The sequence below is a fragment of the Sprattus sprattus genome (assembly GCF_963457725.1).
Source record: "Sprattus sprattus genome assembly, chromosome: 10".
NCBI lineage: Eukaryota > Metazoa > Chordata > Actinopteri > Clupeiformes > Clupeidae > Sprattus > Sprattus sprattus.
This window is the reverse complement of record NC_137908.1, coordinates 14,906,452-14,923,515: the sequence shown is the minus strand read 5'-3', so window position 1 is coordinate 14,923,515 and position 17,064 is coordinate 14,906,452. Positions and strand designations below refer to the sequence as shown.

At 43.4% G+C, this 17,064-nt stretch overlaps 1 protein-coding gene across 1 annotated transcript in view; it reads left to right on the top strand.

The window, feature by feature from the left end:
• Positions 1–16,250, top strand: part of plekha6 (pleckstrin homology domain containing, family A member 6) — a gene marked incomplete at its 5' end in the record, with an annotated part of 40,367 nt that extends 24,117 nt beyond the window's left edge. The window contains 21 exons of the mRNA XM_080845897.1: positions 400–584; positions 964–1,479; positions 1,698–2,199; positions 2,455–2,541; positions 2,824–2,877; positions 4,695–4,775; positions 5,491–5,559; positions 5,866–5,946; positions 6,087–6,236; positions 6,778–6,873; positions 7,433–7,544; positions 7,921–8,060; positions 8,877–9,044; positions 10,479–10,548; positions 10,779–10,885; positions 11,169–11,339; positions 12,029–12,181; positions 12,461–12,594; positions 12,893–13,035; positions 14,682–14,786; positions 15,975–16,250. Coding sequence (XP_080702023.1) covers positions 400–584; positions 964–1,479; positions 1,698–2,199; positions 2,455–2,541; positions 2,824–2,877; positions 4,695–4,775; positions 5,491–5,559; positions 5,866–5,946; positions 6,087–6,236; positions 6,778–6,873; positions 7,433–7,544; positions 7,921–8,060; positions 8,877–9,044; positions 10,479–10,548; positions 10,779–10,885; positions 11,169–11,339; positions 12,029–12,181; positions 12,461–12,594; positions 12,893–13,035; positions 14,682–14,776 — 3,114 coding nt within the window. The 3' untranslated portion in view covers positions 14,777–14,786; positions 15,975–16,250. The remainder of the gene's footprint in view (positions 1–399; positions 585–963; positions 1,480–1,697; positions 2,200–2,454; positions 2,542–2,823; positions 2,878–4,694; positions 4,776–5,490; positions 5,560–5,865; positions 5,947–6,086; positions 6,237–6,777; positions 6,874–7,432; positions 7,545–7,920; positions 8,061–8,876; positions 9,045–10,478; positions 10,549–10,778; positions 10,886–11,168; positions 11,340–12,028; positions 12,182–12,460; positions 12,595–12,892; positions 13,036–14,681; positions 14,787–15,974) is intronic.
• Positions 16,251–17,064: the final 814 nt, after the last annotated feature.

The window sequence follows — 17,064 nt, the reverse complement described above, 5'->3', positions numbered from 1 at the left end:
AAGGCAAATGCAAAAAGACCAATTGGGTATTCTTTAAGTCATGACTAACTAGCCTTAAATCACTGTTATTACTGTTTAAAATGCTAACTAACTTGTCACTCACCCAAGCATCCACACAATACTTTAACAGAGCTCTTAACAACTGTGTCTGAATTGACTATCAGATGACACAATGACAAGTAAACTGCATGTTTGCAACTGGTATGCATTATGTGATATGAGTTTTGCATGATCTGCCCTGAAGCTGTTCTAACATGGGAAGCTACTGACTTCTGTTTATGTCTGCTGACCTTTGTTTTACGTCTGCTGACCTCTGTTTACGTCTGCTGACCTTTGTTTATGTCCGCTGACATTTGTTTGTGCCTGCTGACATTTGTATGCCTCTGCTGTGTGTTGCAGGTGTGGTATGAGGAGGAGGCGGAGCAGGACGGGACAGACAGTAAGGGAAGCATTTCGTTCTGTCTGCAGGTGGGGCACCCAGGAACTCGTACCTACTACTTCAGCGCCGAGTGCCAGGAGGAACAGGAGGAGTGGGTGAAGGCAATGTGGGACGCAGCCAGCGTTCAGGTCTCTCACACACCAAGGTATCGCAAAACTCTCTCTCTCACACACACACACACACAAACTTGGACAATTACAGACTTGCATCTTACTTGGAACACTACTGACATGCCATTACTTGCTTGGGGAGCATTTTAATCAATAAAAATGCACTGCAAACTCTGAAGTTTATTTTCCTTGCAAAAGTCTACTTTTCCAGTTACAGTTTTTGATGATTTAGTCCCAAGTGTTTTTCCACAAGATAAACACACCATCACATGTCACATACATACAGACGTAACAAGTTTTACAAATGGATAAACCCAGTACCACATATATAAGCACACTCTTTTTCTTACACTAGATTTCTTACTTCCACACAAGAAGTTGCATTGAGTCATCACCTTGCGCTTCTCATTACAGCAGGAGCGATTCTGAACTCACCACTTCAGAGGAGCTGAACCACAACCAGGTGCCCAAAGACCCAGCGCTGGAGACCAATGGGGAGGCCGATGCCACCCAGAAACTCAGCCTATCCCCAGCCAGAGCTCGGCACAAGATGAACGGAAACGCAGACACACCGGAGAGCAGAGCACCCCCTAGGAGGCCTCAGGAGCAGGATGACAGGATGGGGGGGCCTCACCGGCCTCAGCATCCCAATGGCTGGGGGAACTATGGGCCGCCCAGCAGCCCGGCTTACCCCCAGGCCCAGCAGGGGAACCAGCGACCGGAGAGCGTGGCAATGCGGGAGAGTGTGGCGATGAGGGAAAGCGTGGCGATGCGGGAGAGCGTAGCGATGCGGGGGAGCGTGGCGATGCAGCAGAGCATCGCGCCCCACAACGTCCCGGAGAGGCTGGCCCAGAGGAAGAGCTCCATGACCCAGCTGCAGCAGTGGGTCAACCAGCGCCGCGGCATGGCCGCCCAGGAGGACTTGCGCAGGTAAGTGGACACAGAAACCACAAGAGTACATAACGGATAGGGGTTGGGGAGGGGACTGTGGCAAAGTGTAGATCATAATGTTGTTCACATGTGTGTTCCACATATAAAGTGTTTCCATATTATAATGTCTGTTTTGAGGCAGTTGGAAGTTGTTTGTAATAACTAGGGTTAGTTAAAACCTCTCAGCTGTAACTACCCAATCCTCCTGCACTCTACAGCCCCTCACGATACTACCCAGGGAACCCTGGCATGGCAGACTACTATGGTGGGTACGGTGGGTCACAGTACATGGAGGAGTACCCTATGTACCCGCCAGGCATGCGGCCGGACAGCATCTGCTCGGCCTCGGCCGCGTATGAGCACCTCCCCCCACGCTGGACGGCGGAGGAGAAGCGGCGGTCCCTGCGTGATGGCGGCGCCATGTTCCGTGAGCCCCAGTGGCACCCTGCCACACCGGCCCAGCCCTACTACGGCCCTGCGGATCCCCTGCACGGCTCCATGCGACGCCTCTCCATCCAGCCGCGTTCACGCTCCGTCCCGCGTTCACCCTCTTCCTCAGTCTCCGGGGGGCCCTACTCGCCGGGGCAGCACCTCTACGCCTCGCCCCTTCGGTCGCCCAGCACCCACTTCGACAGGGGGGGCCCCGGCCGGATCCGGGACGATCTCATCTACGCCAACCCTGCGGCTTACGGCCTGCGTCGCTCGCTCAGCTCGCCAAAGGTGATGCCCCTCTGTGTGTCAGACCCCCACAACACAAAGCTTTAATGTAGTACTTCATGTACTATAAAGTAGTACTTAATGTACATGTAAATTCAAATTGTGATAACTGGGCTGTTTTTGTATTACAAGCTAAATATGCTCGTGAAACAACTTCTGCTTTAACTTGAGAAAATAGCTTCTTTCCTTTGATTAAATCATGGATTTCCTAGTTGCAGGACATTCATGACTGACAAAACCTTTTGTCTTCCCCTTTAGTATGACTATCCTGGAGATCGGCAGTCCATTAGTCAAGGACTATACCCTTACAACTACCCAGCATCACCTGCTCAGCACAATAAAATGGTATTATACAGCTCAATACTGCTAAAATAACTGATGTTGTTGCAAATGTCATATGCACTTACTGGTGGAGCCGTTTTAATATGCACTTACTGGTGGAGTCGTACTGGTGGTGGTGGCTTTGCGGTTCCCGGCCCATGTGTGTCTCATCATGCTGCTCCAGCTCAGCACTTTTCATGCTCATGTCGTCCCCCCCCCCCCCCCCCTTCTGTCGCTCTGTCCATCTCCCCGTCTGTCTGCTGGGGCTTCTGCTCCTGTCTGCTGTCCGCCGACTACTTGCACCAGGATGATATTTTAGACCTGCAGCTTCAGCGCAATTTGGAATACCTTGATCAACAGGTAGGAAATGCACCCTCAGCTGTTACTGCGCTTGGCCTTCTACTTTGAGAGAACTGAAAACTGATTTCTTGCCAAAGTGGATTATTGATAAAGCTTAATAATTAGGTGAAGCTGTTTTGGTCTTTGACAGTCCTTTGTAGGGGTAAGGTTTGTGTAAGGTTTTGGCAAGGTTTCGGAAACAAAAAATATGATTTTATCCATTTTTATTTACTATCCTTTAAGGTATGGACTATGGCTATTGAACTAGAACTATCGGTAGTGCATTATTGCTACAGAATTAGATTCCGTATCAATAGATTGAATATTATCAGTCCGTTTTTCTTATTTCTGATTCCTTTCTGTACGGTTTATTCCCATTCCGTAGCATTAGACATGGTGCTTCTTAGTGGAAAGGGTAAAATGAACAGTTGGCTCCCCCACTGTGGTGAATCCAAGTGCGATGCTGAGTCGACACAGGGGCAATAAGGCACTGCTTGGCACGGGCACCTCTGATCGTTAGCGTTCCCTCCTGGACGCCCCTCGGAGGGCCCAATGGCCCCCTGTCTGGGCACCTCCATGACTCAGCTTAGTCAGGGTAGTAAGTGACTCTGTGACAACATAAATGCAAAGTAGAAGGTAAAAGCAAAATATTTAGCCCATGTTTTTGTCCGTGGCGATGTACATTGACTGTGAATTAAACCCAGGTTGACTGTTTATTAGACAACAATGCTCTTTACTGTACCAACTTGGGCATGAATCCTAAGGGGGTGCAGGCTATTAATGAACTATTGACGCGGATTCATAGCAGTAGTGCCAATCTTATTGCCACGGAATTCCGTAGCAATAGTCACTTTGTTTCTATGGAGTGCACTTACATAAGTGGCCTGTTTTCATTCAATGGCATGAAACTACTTGCTAGTTGAACTACTTGCCATAAGCAGAGAGAGGAGGGAATAGAACTATGTTTGACGGTAAAATAATAAAGATTGAAAACAAGCTTAATTTTCATTCTTATTAACAGTATTGAAAGGATGGTCAGTAATGTTACCATGCTACCATATAACACAAAGGATGTAGTGCTGATCATTGAGATTGAATAGAACATGGTGCATCAGATGAAGTTGAGTAAGGATTCATTTTATTCTGAAATATAGGCAGACATGATCCTGATGGAACTTGCTGAATATTCTAAATGTCTCAGGGTTATTGTCAGTGATGTTGTCTTCCCTTGACCCCACTACCTGTCATGAAGCACCTCCCACATTTGAACTGTCTTCCTCCTCCTGTGTCTCCTGTTTCCTGACTGCTGTCTTCGTCCTAACACTGACAAATCCTTACCTCCCTTAAAACCTATAAGAAAGACAAATGTATATGCAATACATATAAGAAAGACAAATGTGTGTTCAGGAATGTTTGCCTGAACTAGGAAGCATCTTCTCATAGCTGTGTTTCTGTAGTTTGCTGAACATGGTGCTAGAGACGCCAAGGGTGTGGATTCTGTTTACTCAACACATGCAACAATAAAGTATACACTCTCTTTGCTTAAGGTTGCTTTAAGGATTGGACCAATTAGTGTAATAAATTACTGTTCAAATATTGGTGAACAACTGTTTGCCATCTCGTATTAGTGTATTTGGCAACACCATGATTCATGACTTAGTGTCGAGACTTGCGGATCACGATCACATCACGGTTCACACGGATCACGGTTCACACACGGTCCCACTGTTTCGATCCTTTACACAACAAGAATTTCTGATGGGGACTTTTGAACATAAAAATATATGTCTCCATGATTGATGAATGTAGTTGTTGAGTGACAGTATGTTTCACCCCAGGTGACTGATGGAGATCACCTAATCAGCATGGTAACCAGAATGGTTAAGCGTACTTCCCCTCGACCAAAGTTATACTCACAAGTAAGAGAGAGGAGAGTCAAGCAGAGAGTCAGGCTTCATCTACTTTACTGTTTAGAGGAGCAGTACTAACCCCAGACTACCTTGGTCCAGGCTCATTCAGGCTGAATGACTCTAAACTGGGACATGTTTTTCGCTCTGGTAGTCTTGCCCCTAAAGATAGACCTGACTCTCTCTGGATGCTCTCTAGTGATGTGGCATGCTTGAGTTAATGTTGCTGTATTTTTTTAATTAATTTTTTGTGTGGTAATCTTTTTTTCATTTAAGCTCACTGCGTTCGTTTTGTGTAATGCTTAATGTTCATTACGTGGCGTGATCCCTGTTTCTCCATCTCATACTGTTTTGTTCTGTCAATTGATGTGTTCCATGTTTGTGCTGGTCATTACACAACTGTGAGTGGTCATGTCATAACTGTTGACAGTGAGGGGGGTGTGCAGCTGTTATGAAAAAAATTCTGGTGGATTTTGCTCGACCATATTTTAAATGCTGGAATTTGTTTGGTTTCTTTTTTTTAAAGTTATTGGTGTGGTGTTAGCTTCATAGCCTCAATGTTTTTTTCTGCTATTTGTCTCTGGAAATTATATATCATAGACACAAGACAAGACTATTCAGTGATATAATGATGTAGAGTAAATTTCCTCTTCCCTTTTTTTTTTTTTTTTTTTCTGTGTGTGTGTCTGTGTGTCTGTGTGTCTGTTTGTGTGTGATCCTGGTGCAGGTGCCTCCATTCCATGATGTCTATAGAGACCTTCATCCTACCCTGAAGCTCAATGAGATGGAAACAAGTGTAAGGCATTTATTCACCAAAGATTTTAGCCAAAGTTTTGTATTGCCTATTTCATCCTATCTCTATATGTGTGACTGAATAAAATGCATAGCACTATTATCACCATTGTCATTGTTCTTGTTGTTATATTTGAGGGGAGAGAGGAGAATGTGCTTTGTGAAACTGTGTGTGCGGAATTTGTACTGGCAGTAAGGGCACACTATGAGTTTTAACAGGCACTGTATTTCATTCTTGAGGCTATTAGACTTTATTTATCTGATATAGTAAGCATCATAATGACTGGCATTGTACTTTATTTTACTGCAGAAACTTCTGGGTCGATTGTGTGAACACCACCGATTTATGAAGGAACAGGAGGCAGTGGTCCACCGGTTGCGGATGGATAAGGTAGGACATTTGTTTAAATGGCTGTCCAGTGCCAATTTTTTTCTTGCAAATTAGCACAGAAAAAAGATTTGAATGAACTTGAAAAAAGACACTGAATATTCAGTGTAGTAGATGCAATACCTGTTGTTTGCATTTCTCAGGATACCCTCGAGGAGGCGCTGGTGGCCACGCACCAGGAGATGGAGATGTATAGGAGTCAGGCGATGAGCTCAGACAAGCTACAGATGAAGAAGGAGACTCTTCAGAGTCAGCTGATCAACATTCGTGGGGAGCTCTCCCAAGCCTCCAGTGTAAGAACAGGGGAATGCATTGTTTGAGGACAGGGGGACATGGGAGAATATTATTTTAGACAGGGAAAAAAGAGTGAAGCACGGGAGAGGATTGACGATAGAACTGGATTTGAATCAGTGAATTGTCTTTAAAAGGGTCAGGATTCGATGCTTTAGAGCTGGGGAGGAGGGATGTTAAGACTGAAAGGAAGGTAATACACCACAAAAAAAGACAGGCGAAGATGGCCCAAATCACAATGGACATTTGGTATAGGGATTTAATGTTTACAGTGGATGTATCAAAGACTTGGACTGCATATCCATTGATAATTTTATCCGGTACAATCTTTCTGTGAGCTTCCATACATCCATACACATGTTCCACTATTTCCACCTGGTGAATAAAGCTTTAAGCTGCATCAAGAGCCTTTTCTGGAGTCATACCTTAGAGGAGACATTCTTAATGTAGGCCCTTACTCTTCCACCAGGAGTTTAGAAGGAGTTATGTTTAAAGAGTTTCAAATCAAATTACTTGATTTGAGAACATTCTTGTTCCCCTCAGGCATTGACATCCACCAGAGTGGAGTTTGAGGCTTTAGAGGATGAAGTGAACGCCATCCATGGGGACCTCTGGGAACAACTAAATGCTGGTGGGCAGGTAAGACACTTGCTGTTTTTGATTTAGGAGTAGGATTATACCTAGACACAATTTTAAGGGGACTTGGGGAATGTTTTATATTGCTAACTTATTTATGAAGGTAATCAAAAAGACTGAATGGGAGTCGATATCAGGCTTTTTCAGCATGAAGGCACAATCCCACTGGCAGTGTTATCAATAGTTGATAGCCTCTGAATGATGGCTCATGATTAAAATATAAGTAAGCATTACAGTTCCTGACAGTATTCATGAATAACCTAGTAAGGGACATTTGAGACCCCTTCACTTCTGTAGTTTACAAAAAGGGAAGGAAGGAATTATAACGAGCTATCTAAATCACTTTTTAGGCTATCTAGCTAGTTAGCTAACTAATTAGCTGACTAGTAAAATGCCTTGCTAACTATTGTCTGTGTTGACAGAAAGTGAAACTAAAATATTGATACAGCCATCATAAATGTATTTTGTTGATAAGTTATTCCTCCACTTTCCAGTCTCCTGCTCTACTTTCGTTTCATGTCCTTTTTATTCCCCTCACTTTCTTCAATTCTCTTGCCCCTAGAGTGAACTGGTACACAGACACATTCAGAAGGAGTTCTGGAGGGTCCAAGATGTGTTAGAGGGGCTGCACAAGAGCAACCTCTCTCGTGGGACAGACACTGCTAAGCACAGAGGTAACTGCCCACACACATTTACAACAATAAGACATAGACTGGGCCTGACACAGTTATATCAGAGCATGAATAATTCACAAGTACTTCTAATGTCAGCCCTTCCGGGTGAATGTTAGCCGAGATAAGAACATTTAAGTCTGGATGTGTCACTATGACTCTATTCTGGAGTAAAATATTCCATTTCCTCTTGAAATTACATCTGATGTGCTATAATATGGGCTCTAACATCACATACACCCAAGACCAATGTTATTTAAGGCAATGATTTTAACTAGCAGAGCATAACTACATAACTCTAAAAATGTATGTTTCTTGAGTGAACATAACTCAGCTCTCCAGCCCTAACTCGAGTCTCTGTCTCTTCACACTTCCACAGTGGCTAGTGGGGCATCGGGTTCCTTCTGCACAAGTAGTCCTGCCAGTCCCCTGAGCTCTGTTAGCCTCACTAGCCCCCTGAGCCCCTTCTCCCCTGTCTCTGGCTCCCAGGTGTCCCCCACCAAGCAGACAGGCTCAGAGGTAAGCGTCTGTGGGCCCCGGCCCTCTCACATGCGCTGAGTGAGAAACCTCATTTGCCTTCTCTTTTCTTCTTCTAGAAGCCTCCAGTAAGAGTTGATATGGGACTAGAAGTTGTAAAGGATTGATCTCTTATCCTTCTCCTTGGCTCAAGTGTAGCATGTCAACAATGTTCCAACTGCTAAAGTAAAAATGTTACCCTCAAAAGTCATTCAAAATTGACCTGCTCATTTCAGTTTTTGTTTGCATCTTGTTCCTGTTTTAGCTAATCCAATTAAATCCATTTCTCCAAAATAGTAAGAAATTAACTATGGCCTCATCAGGCCTATTCGTTAGAAATGCTCATTTGGACTGAATGATGTTCAAAAAGATTCACAACGATGAAACAAAGCACCTTTGTGCACACACAGAACTTTATTTTGTAATAGGATTAGCTGACTTACATTTTGTCTGTGAAACCTTTGAGATGCTTTGTTGGCAATATTACAGATAGGTATTTTCTCATAAGCCAGCACTTTTCAAACTGTCATCAGCATTCTACCTTGTGATATTCTGTGCAGTAAATGCGCATTCATGATAGGCACCTATTCAGACATGTTGCTGGAGGCATATCACCGGAGCTCCATTTCTCAAAGCCTGCCATGAACCTCTCTGCGCTCCTCACAGCCTGGCTTCTGTTGCTGCTCTGATGCTCAGGGCTCTCTCTTCCTCCTCTTTCTCTGCTCTCCTCTACCTCCCTCTTTTCTCTCTCCTTTTCCCATATCTCTTCCTCTCTCTCTGCCTCTCTCTCTCTCTGCCTCTCTGTTCTTGTTGCTCTAGGACAATGGGCCTCCAAGGCCACCCCTCCCTAAGTCCTACCTCCCCTTCGAGACCTCCCCCACTGCCCCACCCTCTGTACCCCCCTTGCCCTCTTACAGCAGTGCCTGGCACTCTAGCAGCCTAGAGGACCCCTACAGAGATGACGACAATGACTACCGCGGAAGAAAGGTACCTCAGACACGGGGGCGGCCGCTCACTGAGAGAGAGGGAGAGGGCCTCAGGGGAGCCATTCCCCCACCCCTCTAAAAAGCTGGCACTGACGGACTCACCCCTCGAAACACCCCAAACACCCCCCTAACGTCACCATCCCACCCATTCCCCCTCATTCCCATCTCCTCTCACTTCACCCATCCTCATCTTTGCCACTCTCCCTCTATCAGTTCTTGTACCTCATTTCTTTTCTGACATCTCCTTCAGCTAGATTTACAAGCTTGTTCATCTGTGAGTAAAACTGTGGCGGACGGCCTGAGCAGGTACAGGACGGATAAGCCTGCTTCTAAATTATATTTCAAATGACCTTCAGGTTTAAATCCATGGAACCACATTTATGCACTCTAATTGGGTTCAAGCCAAGGTTGTTTATTTGCACAGGGGATTTTTCATTCTAAAAATACCTATCACAAAGAACCTTCACAAACAACTTAAACCACGTAAATCCACCATGACAAGTAGATTCCCTCACATAAACAAAAATAGAAAAATGTAAGCACCTGACTTGCAAAAGATTCCTTTCAATAGACAAGAGCTTCTGTGTTTAGATACTTTAGTGTCATGGTACTTGCACTTCACGTAATGGCAACGTTTAATCAAATTTGATTGGTAATCCAGAAGGTCCGGTTCTCAAGTATAGTCTCTCAGATGTTTGTGGGAAGTTGCAGGAAAAGAGCCTGGATTTCTTGTCACTGTTGGAAATCCTGCTGGTCCAGTAGCTGCTCAGGTCCAATTCAGAGGGTAGTGATCTGGTTTCGGTTAGATTGGCACTGTCTGGTGAGAGCTTGGTGACAACAGAAAACTCCCATGGCCAGAAACTAAAGCACCTGTCTTGAACTACTCCCCCTACACCCCTTTTAATTGACCCATCATTCATGTATAAACGCTAACTGCCTGAAGACTTTGTCTTGCCTAGATATGATGTTGTTTCTGATGACAGCATTATTTCCCATATAATGAGTTTGTAATGGTAGCAGTATCTATCTTATTGGTAAGGAGAAAGCATCTCCATCAGTGAGAGTAAATGAACACACTGCCCTCCAGTGCCAACCTGACTCACAAATCCACTCCCTATTGTATTTGCCATCCTTGATTTGTGTTGTTTGAGCTTGGTGATTTATGTGGCAGTGTCTCTGTTGCGTGTATCCGCTTGGCGAAATATTCCACTTCCTGAATCTGAGATTCATTCAGGAAGCTTCCTGTGGTGGCCTGGAGCAAAGTACAGTTTATCCATCTCGCTTGTTGATGTAAATATCACCTTTACACATTTGTGTATGTATACCTAAACTAAACAACCAGGGAATGCCCAAGATGGAGTTCTGTGTCATATAGTGCAGCTGGTTTTTGCCCCCTCTAACCAAAAATGCTGAAGTCAATCTTTTTTTGTTCCAGCAGAGGCACCCATCTGGAGATAAGACCAGCTATAGTGACCAGTACTCGGAGCAAACTAATGTAAACAAAGGTGAGATCTATAAGGTTTGCAAGCTGAATTTATCAAATCAATTCCGATTTTTATATAATTGCTTTTCTGGTGGTCTTTATTTGTAGCAGATCAGACAATGTGAACTCTTAAAAGTATTCTTGAATTTAAATGAGAAACCTAATGCCGACTCAGTGTGGCGTGTCTTGGACCTGTGCTTTTCCACCAATCTCTGGTTATGATGGTATGTCATGATGCTATGTTTCACGCAGTAGGCATAGTTCCTCCAGTGGCAAGGTCTCCCAATGAGGACCACACCAGGAGTTCTGCCCCCATCCATCGGAGAAATGGAAAGGTGTCCAATGGCCATATCTCCAGGGTGAGGCTCTGTGACCTAGCTTATAGCTTAATTTAATACACAGGTCAGAAGTTAATTGGATTAAATAAAATGCAGATAGATTGAGTTTTTGGACTGTGATCTACAGCTTAGAACTAACATATTAACATGTGTACAGTATGTGTCTTATATGCTGACTGGATTGAAAGATAGTAGCTATGGCGATTTTCCACTTAATGATGTCAGAGAAGAGGTGTGCAGCCTCAAGAACACCCATGGAGACCTCTGTCCTGCCACTCTAAGTTGGTTCTGTCTCATGCCTCAGGAGCGACCGAAGAGTGCAGTGTTCCCAGCAGAGGTGAAGTCCAAGATGAGCGTGGAGGAGCAGAACGAACGCATCAGACGGAACCTTAGCAACTCGGTCAGGGACAAGAGGCGCAGTCTGAACCTGTCCAGCTCCCAACAGTTAGACGTTGCCAAGCCCAGCTACAGGGTGGTGAGTCTGTCAGACAAATGCATGATAACTTTCTCAAAACCACAATGTGTATTGTCACTGTAGACATGCTTCTTTGGCAGTCTTGTGGCAATTTCTTTAATTATACAGCCTTATATGGCATTTTCCCATTTTGAAAATAATGGAACAAAATACACTGGCTTTCCTACCCTTCTCCAATTAAAGAGTTCATGAAAGAGTTCCATAATCTACCCCTGACCCCATCATTAGATGTAATATGTAGAAGTTGCAGTACATTTGTTGAAGAATCCTTATAGAATTCAAATGATCTGGATTCTAATATGATCCCTCGATGTTCCCGATCCCTGCCACAAATCCCTTCGTCTTATGCTCATTGTGAAGTTGTGATTATGTAATATACTTAAATGATAGGTCACATATAGGATTGTAGACAAAGAGGAAAACAGACTTGATGAAAAAAAAGAGATTGTGAAGATACCATGTGAAGTCATGTGCACCTCCTTACCAATACAGTTCTGTGTCATGAAGGTCAAGTTTATTGCATGTCATGTGTGTTTTTGGGATTTAAGAACATCGGGCTTAAAAATAACAGGAAACCAATTAGACAGTAGACTTTTTTTGGCACAGTTTGCAAATGTAATATTTTTTTTCAAAGAGGACTTGTTCCTTCCTTCCACAACTTTGAAGTGATGAGTGTTGTTGCTGAATAGGTGAGGAGGAGACAAACAGCACACGAGGTCGACATTAAAGACCTGGAGGCCGCAGTACGAGGAGAGGGGTTGGAGACGCCGCGGGAGGAGATAGCCCGCCTTCGGCGACTACAGATTGAGCCTCAGCACTACGACCTGGACATCAGCAAAGAGGCAAGGATGCCCTTAGTTCTAGCCTCCCAGGCTACAAACTGCAAACCTAAATAGCAAGGTTTCTGTAGATTGACCTTCCATGGTTATATTTATAGCCCTTTGCTGAAGGGTTTTCTTTTGAATGTCCTTCTTTTTAGCCTACACATCGAATTTTTAGTTTTAGGAAGATGTCATTTTAGAATGTTAAGCTTTCTTAAGGGCCTTTACTTTTACTTTTCTTGATTATTCTATCACTTCGATCTTTAACTGATGGTTCCTGAATGCTCTTTTACCATTTAGTTATTAGCACCAGACAAGATTTTGATCCCTGAGCGGTACTTTGATGTAGACCCCAGCAAACCTCTAAGCCCTGAGGAGATGCGTGAAAAACAGAAGAAAGTGGAGAGGATCAAGACTCTCATCGCCAAATCAAAGTATGAATAAGGAGTTTTTTTAAATGCTTTGATGCAATGCTGCATCCTAGCCAGTCACAAAGTATCTAGTGTCAGCTCTTGGTCTGCTTAAATTATGTGGTAACAAATGTCTCTGTATACTCCCCTTCAAATATATTTTTTTGTAATGCTTCTAGTCTTAGTTGAGAGTTTATCAAATAAATAAGTTGAAACTTTGTTGAAAGTTGCATAGCTACTTCTGGTTTGTCGTCACTAAACAACACAAGCATCTGACTAAATAGTTAGCGCTTGGTGCTAACAGCCGTCTGCTCTCTCCCAGCCTGCAGAACGTGGTTCCCCAGCTAGACGGCCCAGTTGAGGGCCAGCCCAACTCCGAGCAGCAGCTGCATGAGCAGGAGAAGCGTATCGAGATCTCCTGTGCCCTGGCTGCCGAGGCCTCGCGCCGCAGCCGCCTGCTGTCTGGTGAGGAAGCCTCCCCTCCCGAAGACCACCAGAGGCAAATCGCAACCCCGAGTGTCTGAGACCCCAACCTGACCCCAAACCCACTTGCTAACCATGTCCTGACCACCACCCCCCCACACACCCCTTTCACCCTCACATTGTCCTAACTCCTTCTCTAACACATCCTATTGTTGGATCACACCTGAGTCCACCATCATTGCCTGTGGCCCTCGGTCATAATCAGTCTTTTGACTCTTCTCCCTGTGTCACTCAAACAACACCCATTCCCAGTGTCTTAGCCTCTCACTGTCTGTCCCTGTCTATGCCACATTGAGTCCAACTACCCCTGTCTGAATCATTACACGATTTTCTGTACAGTCCAGACTCCACCCTCTCTGTTACAGCCTCAACCCCACTCATTGAAGTGTCTCAGTTCCTCTGTCTGTAATCATTTAGAGGTTTTTTTCTCGCAAGCATCACTCTCTAGAGGGCCACACACTTTACAAAGTAGTGTGACTTCAGAATTAAGGTTGCAGACTCCACTTTTGACAAAATTGTTTCCGATTAACCAGACACACCTGTAAATATTTACATAATTGGTACAATTTCACCCATGCATGTTAACGACAATGTTTGCCTTTCATTTCTCTTTGTCACAAAGGCCCAGCATGGTTCACCACAAAAAAAAAGCTGCCATAAAATCATATCACTAAATCATGTATTGACACCAAATATATTTATGCAACCTCTAATCTGAAGTCCATGCACTTATAATATCTAATTGTTTCTTATAATGCACAGGTTTACATGTACAAACTGATCAATAATATACACTTTTTGCTATTCATTTTGGGTATTACATTGAATGATATACTCTGGCACATGGCTGTACCTATCAAACTATTAGACAAAACAACCTTGGTCATGTTAATAACTGATGTTAGTATCTTAGTAACTTGGTCATGTTGGTCCCTCCATAGCTAAACAGTTTGTTCCACAGTGTGAGATTATACAATGTCTCTGACTTTCCACAAATGATTAAAGATTGTTTATTAGCAGAATGTCATCTTAAAAGTTGGCATGAAATAGACCTTTACAAACTTTTTTGACAACCAAATTTGAATCCAAAAATGTTAACTCTCGAAAAATCTTAAAAAAAAAAAAAAATTATATTTCGTTTCTGGATGCTACTTAGACTGATTGCACAAAGTGCCTTACTGTCCATCCACAACAGTCAAATCAAATGTTGGACCTGAACTGCCTTGCCTTAGTTTTTCTTTTGTTTGATCGGTACGACGTGATTTTTGTCTGGCTTGCACACTTAACCTGTCTAAAAGACATATCTGTATACTTTTGTGACATTATATCTGAATATACACTTAAGTTACATGCTACATCTTTTATTATTATCGGAGCAGGTATACTTAAACAAGACTTAAAAGAGACCCTATGAGTGTCTCTTTTGATCTGGTGTATGTGGCTAAAGCCAAACTCCAAACCTGCATGTTTTTCTTAATGCTTATTTGCCAGGCATGAATCCCAACCTCTCCGTATATCCTTCCTAGCTTGATCCCTTCATTCGGCCCACGTCATGTATATATTTATATATATATGTTATTTTTTGCATTATGTTTCCCCCGTCCCCTCATCATGCCATTCTGTTCCAGCCCCGTGTGGCCCCAGTCCCCCCACCTCCCCAACCAGCCTGGCCCCTCCCTCTTCTGCTGATTTCTCTGAATCCTCCCACATCATGAAAGTGTGAGACCGTGCAGGTGAGTCCCCGTCCTCCCAATGTCCCTTCTGTCCCTTGTCTGTTTGCCTGCTTCCACAAAGCTGACAACTGGCACCTCCTTTTCATTCCCTGATATGCTTCGATGAGCCTTGTGCCTCATGAGATGTTGTCTCATGTTCTAAAAATGGTCACAAAATGATTCATTGGTTTAAAGCTTTTGAAAAGCTTTATTTTTTACCTCCACAGGATTCTTTTTTCAAGTTTGGCTGTAAACGCTGACAATTTTGTGCCGAACATATAACAAAATGCAGTACCAGACAGGTTAAAAAACTACAGCCTTTTCTATAATGCATCTGCTGTATCTTACTGTTTAATTTGAAATTGATTAATTTGATTTATTTACTTGTTGTATTGAATAATCTTGATGTGTGTCAGTGGTATTCTATAGAACTGTGCCAAAATATGTCTGCACCTGTTTAAAAGTGTTGGAATGATTATCGATAAAACGTTAAATCCTGATAATAATCATTTTCTTATGACACTTTTCTCCAGACTTATGAGTGTGAACCTTATCCTAGAACCTTATCATTTGAAGGATAACAACACTAACATAAAAAAGAATACAAATACTGATGAATACTGAATAGCAATATGAATAATGCATCATCATATTTATTCTCATACTTCAATTATTAACCCAGTACTAATGCTGGATAAATCAATCGATCAACGATCAACCATAAGTTCTCAAGGAATTTGTTTGAAATGTGTCAACTGCATTATAATGATTTAAACCAAAAACAACACTGTTGAACTAGATATTGTTCCATCATTTGCACTGACAAAAGAAACATGGACGGTTACATTCACTAACAGAACTACATCATTATAACATACAGCTGAAACAGTGTACTGATTATTTACTTATTTTTGTATTAATGTACAATCACATGGTCATTGCCGAACTATGCCAAATGACCAACATAATTGATTGGGGTGCAAAACGAACCCACTGAAATTCAATCCCAAGCATTTGATGTTTTTGATTTTTTCTGACCACAATAAAGACCAGTCAGGCTGTACATGTTTGAGCCAAATATTAGCGCAAATATTAGCGCAATATTAGCTCAACCTTCGTCCGTTTTCAATATAGGAAAACTCAGCCTGTTTCTGCTTCTTCTCTTGGTTTTGATCCATCCTTCTCTTCATCTTCTGTCCTTTCCTCCAGCGCAAGCCTTGGCTGCCGTGAAGTTTGATGGAGCATCCTTCTGAAGATGCACAGAGAACCACTGGACAAAGCAACTCATTTTGTCTCCCCCCAAACACTGTAATTCTCTCGATCGACCTTCCACAACAGTTGGAGAGGAAACTTGACAAGATGTTTGGAGAATAGATGACATGTCCCTTAATCATTGTTGGTGCAGTCATCTGACAGGAGCGAGGCTACAGGCAACCCACCACCAGGGGGCAGCACTTCAGACCCACGTCCCCTCTATCACTCTTTGCATTGACACACTTCTGTTGGGGCCTTATAGACATATCAGCAAACCTTGGCAGGAATACAGCCACACTAATAACCAGTGATGTTATTTTACATTTGAAACATGTTGAAACATTTTTCGTTGCAGCAGTATCATATATCAAGCTATAAAACTAGCCAGAGGAGGTCATGTTTACTTGCTCTGCCACTTTGGAAGTGACAAGCTCAGGGTAGAACCTGTGGTCAGAGAATTTAGATGAGGAGGGAGCCGCCCGAATAGAATGCAGTGGTTAGACAGGGATGTCAGACAGGTGGAATTCTGGTATGTGCCACTAGAGGGCTCTCCCAGAGAGATGAAAGTCAGTCGGACCCGGTAGTCAGTGGAGGATGCCCTCGCCAGAGGAAACAGGACTAGTCCGAAAATGATGGTTTGAGTGGAACAAGACACATGTAGCAGTAAGTGACCATTTACTTGGTGAAGCTGTTGTTTCAGTTTCAAGTCCGAAACGTTGTACAATGCAGTACACCAAGCTCCCTGAACACAGTAGGGTAGAGACATATAGAACAAATGTGGTCCTATTGATTTCATTTCCCCCCAGTCTGGACATTGACACAATTGCACAGGACTTCCCCCTAGTACCCAAAACATTACCAGAAGGGCTTCTGTGTCCAATGCTAGCATAGGTATCCAATCTTTGACCAATTACTCTGGAGACGGAGAGTAGCCGAGGACTGTAGCAGAAAGCTAGACTCACTGTGACTCCTCTGTCCTCATTCACCCGTCAACATTGGGCTTTCCAGTGGTCAAACATCTCAAGGTTGGACAGAATCCCAACGT